The 10,445-nt window shown below is 42.6% G+C and overlaps 1 protein-coding gene across 3 annotated transcripts; it reads left to right on the plus strand.

Moving 5' to 3' along the window:
- The first annotated feature begins 4,140 nt into the window (after positions 1–4,140).
- On the plus strand, positions 4,141–10,443 carry gpr135 (G protein-coupled receptor 135). 3 transcript variants are annotated; one of them, XR_011686887.1, is made up of 4 exons: positions 4,141–4,641; positions 5,465–5,736; positions 6,883–9,974; positions 10,016–10,443. XR_011686887.1 is itself a non-coding variant. In XM_071471149.1 (3 exons), exons 2-3 carry the CDS (start codon positions 5,621–5,623, stop codon positions 8,210–8,212), a joined length of 1,446 nt encoding a protein of 481 aa, XP_071327250.1. In that variant the 5' UTR covers positions 4,141–4,641; positions 5,465–5,620; the 3' UTR covers positions 8,213–10,443. The 3 variants fall into 3 exon arrangements, 1 of the variants encoding a protein (XP_071327250.1); XR_011686888.1 differs by having other exon boundaries at positions 6,883–8,813; positions 8,909–10,443; XM_071471149.1 differs by having other exon boundaries at positions 6,883–10,443.
- Positions 10,444–10,445: the final 2 nt, after the last annotated feature.

Here is a 10,445-nt window from a genome sequence, read left to right on the forward strand (position 1 = left end):
ATTCTATCTCACTATTGATTTGAATTGTTTAGAAATATACAAATGACTGTAGCCAATCCCACCTGACATTGGGTGAGAGTGTGGTTTTCATCTCGGTGCCCATGGTAACCAGACACACTGCCTCACGGCTGCGTCACTTATTTTTCATGTGTCGCACAGCTCAAAGCAAAAATAGAGAAAACATGTTGATAGTGACACTGACATCATACCAGTAACATTAACGCACATGCACGCACTCACACACACACACACACACACACACACACACACACACAGCCTGTCCTGAGAATATATAAAATAACAGTAGAAGTTGACTCATCTGTGGAAACTGGAGCTCAGATGTTCTGTTAGTCAGTTGACAACAAGTCAAATCATTGTCAAACCAACACCACAAACATACAGAGGTCATGTTCACTGACTGAACCAGCTGAGGTGACACCGAGCAGACAGGTTGTGGCTACACTGAGCTCAATGAACCAACTTTTTTCTTACCTTTCAATATTTACATCTATGAATAAAATGTTTACCTGACATAATCAAATTATTCATCAGAAAATCTAAATCCTTCTCCTTCACAGCTACTCCAGCTTTGACTGACATCATATTTAGCAGGTGCAGCAAAAGGTCTTCAGACTGCAGCCAGCCCTGAAACGAAACAGTGAAAACTGCTGCACAGGTTCACACTGGAAGAAAATATTCTCTGCAGTCTCAACATCCCTCTCACAAAATCCACCTGCTGTTGTTCCAATTAAGTTTGATATGTAGGAAGTGATGGCGGAGTCTGCAGCTGTTTATACATCGTACTATAAAATATGAAATCTTCCCTTTCAGTAATTCTGCTCCATTAACCAGTAAACTTGTCACTCTCTTATTTTTTGTCTTCTCCTCTCCAGATTGTTAAAATATGAAGTGTTCTTTTCACTGGGCCATTTTGAGATAGATATCATCTCATTCTAATATCATTTAGTCTTTCTTTGTCCTCACTTCTAAGTCCTGGTTTTACACAACACTGGCTGATATCTAGAAACTGTTTTATTTTCTTTTTTCCTTAACTATTTACTGATTTTCCGACAATATTTAATTTTATATTCCCATTTATTACAGAAATTGTCAATGGTATCAGTACTTTCAATTTCCTTTTGATGTCTCTATCTTTGTGCAGTATTCTTTCTTTTTTTTTTAAAATCAAATTAGAATTAAATGTCCAGTATCCTTGGCTTTTCCCAATTTTATTTACAGGATTTAATTTTATCTCTACTATACAATGATGTGTTAAATGGGCTTTGGAAATGGAGGCATCTGAGACAAGCTCCATGACTGAATCAGCAGCAGTAGTCAGTTCTGGATTTGCAGGTACTATTAGGTTTATACCAGGACTATTGTTTTTCCCCTGGATTTAAACTTCTCCATACATCTACCACTCAATTCCTACTAAATAAATTCTCCAATTGTATCATTATGATGATAAATCTCAAATTTTGTGGGCCATGTATCTTTCCATTCACCTGGTGTCATATTCCAGTCGTCTCCCATTATAATAAAGTCTGTCAGGTAGAGTGATCCAAGCTCTGATATTATATTAGTGACATTTTCCAACATTTGTCTGTTTTGTGAAATAATTCTACATCCATAAACAATATGAAGAAAGGACTTTCAACTTTCAATAGTGATCTTCTTCTTCAGCAGATCTGTTGGTTCTATGACAAAATAATATTTGATCACTCATGTTTAGTCCAAAAGTTCTCATCCAGATCAGAGGAATGACTTTCTTGTAAAGAATGTGTGATTGCCGCCCTTTGCAAAATAAAAATTACACCTTTCTTCTAACCACATTTAACAAAGTAAACCAAAGTGTGCAAGTGAACATTACTGTTGCAAATTAGAACAAGAGTCCAACAACAAAACTTTAAGTGCAATTAATTTTACACTGACAACAATAACCAAAAAGTCCCATGTTCTGAAGTTACACTCCTTTTCATAGTCTGAATGTAGATCAGACCTTCATCACATTTATTCAATTTGCTGACTGTCTACGTAACCACATGGTCCTCGGTAGCAGGCTTGTTTCCCAGCCCGACCAGTTTCGCAGGTTCATCCCTGCCTCTCTATCCCCCAGCAGCTGCATCTTGGTGAAGCGTAGCCCCTCTCCCTGCAGACAGGTGAATCCTTGCTGGAGGAAGGCATGAGGCCATGTTCAACTTCAACATGGAGTTCTTCAGTTATTGATCATAAATCAGGTGTGGCATTATGGGTCATTTAAACATAACAGTTATCAAAAAACATGGACATGTAAGGTGGACTTGCACTTTAGCATTTTCAAAGTTTACCAATGAGAGGAGTGAACATTCTCACGTGGTTTGTAGTGATGCGTGGTGCAAGTTTACAAACTCAGCAACTGAATCGGACCAGAGCAAACGATCTGTAGGTGTGAAAACGCCTTTAGCTTTAGCTAACATACATAGCCAGCTATGCATCTAGATCCACATGAAAATCCACATGAGCTGATTTGCTAACATATACATTAGCTGACCAACTTATAGTGTATGACGCTCACTTGCCATCATCAGAGTTAGTGTTGCTCTCCTTCGTGTAGGTTCAGTATCGTCAACCTGGAGGGGTGGTGGGGGTGGACAACTGTGAGGTTTTGAATTTGGACTGCAGTACCCATTTTAAAATATAGAATGAAGAAGGTAGAAAAATCTCCTGTTTACTGGTGTGACGATCAAATTCTGGCCACATTGGGCTCAATCTCGTGATCAACAATATATGAAGATGACGCCACACTTGAAGTTGAGTTTAAGACATCATTTATTATTATATTATGATATAATATTTATTATTATTTAGAGATTTTTTTTTATTTTTTACAAACAACAGCAAAACTTAACCAAAACCCAGAGAGTCTGGAGGCTTAGAAAACAAACAAAAGGACTGAATTTGGACCAAGCACACAATGAACCATAAGACCCAGACCACCCTCCTAAACTTACCTAGAACAGAGAACTAACAAACAAAAAACAAAAACTGGACTTCCTGACCTCCATGCCCAGATCTGTGTCGACCTTCTCTGGTCCTCTCTCGACTCTGTGGACCCCTTCAACTGTCAATCATAAAATTCAAATTCACAAACAGAGAGGAACGTAAACTACTTAAAAGTGCAGTTCTTGGTTAATATCAAGGCTGAATCAGTGTGACTGTCTCCCCTTTCATGTGTGTCACAGAAGTCTTCATGGAGGTCATTTCAGACAGTCCACTACCCAGGACATCAACAGCAGCTTTGCTTAGACCAGTCAGAGGAGAACTGCTGTGTGGAAATGAATTGAAAAGGAATGAAAAACATGATCCACCTCCTCAAACATCACAGTCTGGCACACATAAAACATTACAAAGTCACTGTTCACAGTGGCTGTACAGGAGAGATGAGAAACCTGTCTAGGGCTATGAAACACCCATAGTGGTTAGAGTAGCACCTTTAACTTTCTACATTGTCCTTCTGCAGTTATGAATACCTGCTGTGTTATTAAGTTAAACAGGTGTAAAGGGTAATGAACTCTGACACAACACAGCCCGTCCTTGATTCAGCTGTGTAACAGCAACATCAAATCAGCTGGCTGGATGGAAACAACATTAGCCAATAACTTCACCACATTTTAGGACGGTCTGTAGCTGTCTTTGGATGTGTCCTCTTCAATTCACCCAATTATTGTGATTACTGGACGATTTAGTTAATTGCCTGTGCTTAAACAAATTGAATTGAATCCAAAATTGGATTAAATTATTATAATTTAATTAAATAATCAAGTTTCATATCATTCATAAGCACACATTGAAAGAAATTTCAGCAGCCGCAGAGTTCGGTAACATGGATGTCATGGTGGCCCAGCTTGATTATGAGACCACCACCGTGGGGACGGTGGCTTCTTGAACTCAGAGCGGACACTTCCTGCCGCTCAGGTGTTTCAGCATCAGAAAGCTGAGAGCCTCTTAGGTCCTCCATGTCCGGTGACATATTGACTAACGGATCAGTTTTCAACACTGTGTTTTGCAAAAATCTATCACCAGTTACTATGGCAACTGCAGACGGAACTGTGAGCACGTTCATGTGAAAGGCGTGGTCTCTGAGCGGGGGGGGGCTGTAGCCTCACACAGAGGGAGCGAGGAGCTCGTGCAGAATCTGCCTCACACCTGGGGTTTCCGGAGCAGCGCGTGAGCTGTTGCTAATGGAGACGCAGAGAAGCGGGAACGAGGCTGGCCCGTGTTTTCCTCACGGAGATCAACAGGCTGCGAGCCGACGGGCAGCTGAGGCTGAGGCGGAGGCTGAGGAGGAGGCTGAGGAGGAGCACTGACTTTCTCCTCCTCCGTATGGAGGATTCCAGAGGCCAGAACCAGAGCAACTACCGCACAGAGCTGAGTGCGTCGTAGCTGCTGGATCTGGAGCCTGTTTCCGTTAACAGTGAGCGGCTGTGGTGAATCAAAGGAAAAGAAGCGTCAGCAAACGAGTGATGGAGAGAGAGCTGGTCCGTGTGGAGCGGACTGCAACAGTCTGAGGAGACGGAGGAGGACAGGGAATAAAGAACCGTGTGTCACTGGAGAATAACAACAGGATGAGGAAACGACCCCGATGGTCAAATTTTACAGAAGGTAAACCAATAACACATAACTTCCGGTTAACTGATCCTGTCAAGAAACAGGTAAAGGTCTAAACATGTTCAACTCAAATTCAGTTAGCTCATGTTTTTTTTTAATAAAATGTCGTGTACTGCTAAAATAGATGCAATTGGTTACTAGCTTAGTATAGCAAAAAAAACCTCAAAAAAAACCCAAAACAAAAACAACAGGAAAAAAGTGTGTATGTAAATTACAAATGTAAATAATGTATTTCCAACCAGAGAACTCAGATAAAACTCCCAACCCTCCCTCTACAGAGCATCTTAAATCTGATGAACAAACAGTGAAAACCTCAGAGTCACAGCAGTAACTTCTGGATAACAATCGGTTCTGAGGCTGAATTTATGTGACTCAGTCTGGACTCATGCATTTTTTATGACAGGCTCCTGTGGATCAGTGACTGAACTCTTACCTCTGAGAGTCAATGGGAAGTGTTAATGCATTCAACAGCCAGCAACTGTTACAACAACAAAGCATAACTGACATTGCATATAATCAGTCACAGAGGCAGTTGCTGACTGTTTGTCTTGGCCTGATATTCAATAATATCAAAGCACAGTGAAAATAGAAACAAAATAATATAGCTTTATAATGAATATCATTATATAATATGATGATAATATCATATATTGAATATTTAAGCTGGAGTGTATTTAGATATTAAATTTACTGACTGTCTTCATCAGAGGTGTGAAACATTGGTATCATCGTACAAAAAGACGTTGGACTCTTTACTTTCATCATGAACAAAGACTTGACTTCCTGCTTTTCTTTTTTTGTGTTGATGGATTTAAAGATGTTGAAAACAGGAAACTACACCTGGATGAGGAAGAGGAGTCATCTATCAGCAGCCATGTCTGAATCCAGGAGCCCGACACTAACAGACTCTGGTCTGACTGGATGTTTGTGAGATAGGAGATGAGTTTTGTTGGGTTGTTTTTGTGTGTCGTCGATGGAGTCGCCTGTTAGCACGGCCCTGTGGGGAGGTGGTGGCAGCAACTACACAGCTGACAGCTCCGGGCCAAGCTTCACCAACCAGCTGGGCACCGCCTCACCTGTTGTGCCAAGGTAATTCACTCAGCCCATCCAGATGTTGATTTGACAGCATAATTGCTGCACAGGTGAGAACTGGGCTCGTCACAATAAAAGGCCACTTTAAATGTGCAGTTTTATTTTGAAAAAAATACTTTTCATGGCCTTTTATTGTGGAGAGCCAAGGTCTCAACTTTGCAGTAATCATGCTGTGTAATCAACATCTGGATGTGTCACACCTGTCAGTTGGAGGATGATCTAAAGGAGAACTGATTTAAACACATTTGTGAAGAAACTGTACAAGAAATAAAGCCTCTGTGTGTTGATGTGTGTGTGTGTGTGTGTGTGCACATGTGTGTAGATGTGTGTGTGTGTGTGTGTGTATGTGTGTAGGTGTGTAGATCTTTTAGGGGTCAGAGGTTTTTCAGTTGGGCCCCGAGGCTCCGGAACAATCTACCTGAGGAAATCAGGTCTTCTTCCTCTTTTAAGACTCTTCTTAAAACGTACCTTTATCAGAGCGTTTCCTGGTTTTACTTTCCCTTAGATTGTTTTATGTCTCTTATAATGACCCTGTATTAGTTTTTATACACCTGAGTGTTTTAATTGTTTTTCTTCTCTTTAGAAATCCATTGATTTGATTGATTATATGTTTTGCTGTGTGTGAACTTTGTAATGAAACGTTTGCAAAGGGCTCTATTAATAAAGATTATTATTATTATTATTCAACTCATGAAAAACAGGAATAAAGACAAAAGCGTTTTTGTTCAGTGTATGTCCATGAAAACTACTGATATACTGGAAGCATGAGGACGCAGCTGAACAGCTTGTTTAACTTAAATACAACAGTGGAAACTGCTTGATCAAAAGGTTTAGGACAGAAACGTTAATTAATGCAAATGCTGTTTCAATCACTTGATATTGATCAGTTTTAACTGGACAGATCACAGACAACAAGCTCTGTGCTTGTGATCGTCTGCAGAATGAGGAGAAACTCAGCTTAATGTCTGACCAGATATTGATCTCTGATCAGATGATTAATGATATCACACTGTGGTTTATTTAGCTGGTTACTGTAGAGGAGCTCATCACACTGGAATCAAAAACACACTGAGCCCTGATGAATGTGGTTGTGATAACATGTTGTATCTAGACAATGAATGATTTCTCTTTTTGGTCCTTTAGGGTTGTTTCCATAGTGACCAGCCTAGTGACCGCCACCACAGAGGCCACAGTGGGATACACTGGAAACTTGTCAGCGCTCAGAGACCAACAAAGGAGCGAGCTCAGTCAGACCCATCAGGTGTCGACGCCGTCGGTCCTGAGCGCTGCTGAGAGTAACTCAGTTCTCCAGGGCGTCACCGTGGCAGCTCAGGCCCTGGTGCTCCTCTCCATCTTCCTCCTCTCCAGCCTCGGTAACTTGGCCGTTGTCATCGTCATCATCAAACACAGGCAGCTTCGAACCGTGACCAATGCCTTCATCATGTCTCTGTCGCTGTCGGACTTTCTCACGGCGGTCCTGTGTCTGCCCTTCTCCTTTGTCATGCTCTTCAGTAAAGATGGGATCTGGATGTTTGGGGATCACTTCTGTGTGGCCAACGGCTTTTTCAACACCTGCTTTGGTATCATCTCCACCCTGACCATGACTCTGATCTCCTTTGACAGGTACTATGCCATCGTGAGGCAGCCGCAGGCCAAAATTGGGCGGCAGAAAGCGACTCAGTTGTTGGTAGCTGTGTGGTTAACTGCCATCGTCTTTTCTTTACCTTGGTACCTGTTAGTCCGGACGCCAACAGAAATCCATAAGCGAGGTTTCTACCACTGTATGTATGTGTTCCACTCTGGGACGTCACACATGGGGACGGCGTACAGCATCTGCCTCATCGTGGTGTGTTACTTACTGCCCTTCTCCCTCATGTGTTTTTGTCATTATAACATCTGTAAGACAGTGCGGCTCTCAGAGATCCGAGTCCGGCCGGTGACCACGTACGCATACTTACTGCGATTCTACAGCGAAATGCGAACAGCCACCACAGTTCTGATCATGATCGTTTTCATCATCTTTTGTTGGGGGCCATATTGTTTAATGGGGCTGGTCACAGCGATGGGAGACTACACATTCAACCCTGCAATGGACACGGTGGCCATCTGGCTTGCCTGGGCGAATGGAGCCATCAACCCTCTGATCTACGCCCTGAGGAACCCCAATATATCCATGTTACTGGGGCGGAGCAGAGAGGAGGGCTATCGGACCAGAAACATCGCAGCGTACCTCTCCAGCCAAACACAGAGCCGTGAGATTCGGCTCAACCAAGCGGAGAGGATACGGGACCGCTACGTGAGCCGCGTAGGGGTGAACAATAACAGCCGGCTGTCGAGTTCCAGTCCGGGAAAAGGAGGAGAGGTGGCCATGTGGGCCTGTAAAAACCCCGCTGTGTTCTTCTGTAGGGACGCCCAGTCCGACACTGCAACACTCAGCACTCGGAAGATGAAGACGGCCGACACCAGCCTGTGACAACTCGGACCAAACAATGGTTTTCATCCAATCTGTGTTGTTGTTGTGGATCTGGAAACACAATAGTTTGAGGGTTTTCTGTCTCATCAGATCTCAGCGTCTCAAACGTGGTCATGAACCAAACCAAAACTGGACCAGAGTTTGTTCCAGGAATCAGGAGGATCAGGAATTTTTCATCTAGTCCTTTTAAATTACCAAAGGGAAGGGAGACAGTAGCTGTTGAGTTACAGCTGATGACAGTTTAATGAAATCTCTTCCTGAGCATGGAGGACACCATGAGGTCCTCTGAGGGATCCACAGGACCAGCTGAAGGACCTCAGTGAGGGGCTGTAGAGGACCAGGACTCCTGTGCTGCAGAGGTCTTCATGTCAGATCAGTTAATGATGCAGCCTGAGGATGTGGACCGCTGATACAGGATGTAGCATTTAAACTATCCATATTTCAAACATGTTATGTACTGTACATGTCATTTGTTGAAATGCTTAAAACAACCTGAAGTTACCCCCCACCCAACACACATCTGATTCCCTCGTCACACCATAAAGTGGTACAGCCAGGTTCATCCACACTTCTGTAGCTTGTAAGCCAACCACTACGGCCAGTGTGTGTGTGTGTGTGTGTGTGTGTGTGTGTGTGCGTGTGTGTGTGTGCGGTAACCTGATTAACGCACAATTTAAAACTGAACTGGAAATTGAGAAATGGAAACACATGAATTTAGAAAAAAGTTCAGATAAAAGTGTTTACACTCTCATGAAGCTGTTTTTCACTGTTAGACAAAACATTTCACAAAATTTAAAAGGAAACACTTCGTTCACATTGAAGTCGTGGCCCCTGTCATATCAGGCCCCTGGGAGGCAGTTCACACAGAGAGGCAGACTGATGGAAATCTGTGGCCATGTTAAACTGAACGACATCATGAGAGGAGAAAAAGATTAATTCACAGAACATTCATCTGTGTTTGTCTGTGAACAGAGGAGTTCACAGACAATAATAAATCCGAATCAGAGTTATTTCCTGGTCAGCAGGTCGTCATGGTGACTGGTTTGTTGTCTTCTGTCCTGATCCAAGCAGTTTTATTTCAGAGGAAACCAAACATGAAGCTGAGACGTTGTAGATCAGAAACTGTGAATATTCCAAATCATAATGTTTGAATGTTGTTTTAATGTGACGACTGTCGTCATGTCTGTTGCTTCCTGTTGTGGCGTTTTGTTTTAATTCTAAAACATGATTTTTATGACAGTTATTGTGATTATTCATCAGCCTGAATGTGTCTCGCTGGTTCACCGCTATGAGGCAGCTGTGCAGCTTGTAACAGTGATTTCACAACAGTGCAAATAAATTTAAATGAAGGGCAGGTCATCGCATCACCTGTGGCTCAGTAGTGATGTCACATGAGCTCACCTGAGCACTTTGGTTTGGGGGGTGGGGTGGGGTGGGGCTCAGTAGTGATGTGACTATGTGTGTCTCAGAGTTTAGAGCCATGAAGAGATGAAACATGTTTGCAGAAGTTGGAATATTTTCTACCTGTTGGTAAAGTGGTTGAAAAATTGAACATTAAATTTGATGGAGGCTCAGGAAAAAATATCTGACAGTGTTGTAATGTCCTACGACAATTTTACTGACATGTCCACACGGCAGGGGGAGGAGTGGTGGTCACATGGGACCAGGTCCCTGTTTCATCACAGCAGATGAAGGAAAATCCTAATTCATTTTGTTAAGTCTGACCAATATAAGTGAGAATTCCCTTCCATCCCTGTGGCCTGTGAGCTCATCGGTCGACTGCTCACTGAGGAACTGCTCCAGTCCACGTGTAGACTGTAACTGGTTAGGTTTGACTTGACATCACATTATTCCTCATTCACTGTGAGGACACAGTTTATAAATGAAATGACAAATTGCAACATTTTAATTTCAAATACAGGACGATCCCATGTTACACAGGACAACCCTAGACTCTGCAGGGTTTGCTCTGCTATTGTTTTCCCGTCTTTCTGAGACATGACCCACTTTTCAACAGTTGACTGTTCTGGGCTGCTTACAGAGTCCGTGCAAGCACATAATGCAGGCTTGTTCAAGTTTGGTTTGAGTTCATGTTGACAAGGCACTGCTAAATTATGTGCAGTGTGTCTGGAGTGACAGTGGACATTAATTCAAACTAGGCCTTTTCAAGTAAGCGCAGATTTCCTTAGCGACATTGTTGGAAAACCCCCCAGGAGAAGCACAGACGTTAATA

Source organism: Trachinotus anak, unplaced genomic scaffold, assembly GCF_046630095.1.
Source record: "Trachinotus anak isolate AG129_WGS33_773 ecotype Australia unplaced genomic scaffold, CSIRO_AGI_Tana_v1 ptg000033l, whole genome shotgun sequence".
Lineage (NCBI taxonomy): Eukaryota > Metazoa > Chordata > Actinopteri > Carangiformes > Carangidae > Trachinotus > Trachinotus anak.

What these genes read in the sequence shown, in the direction of transcription:
- gpr135 (XM_071471149.1), top strand. Translation starts at nt 5,621, where the DNA reads ATGGAGTCGCCTGTTAGCACGGCCCTGTGGGGAGGTGGTGGCAGCAAC. An exon ending in GCCTCACCTGTTGTGCCAAG is followed by an intron (nt 5,737 to 6,882) that starts GTAATTCACTCA and finishes TTGGTCCTTTAG; the next exon opens with GGTTGTTTCCATAGTGACCA.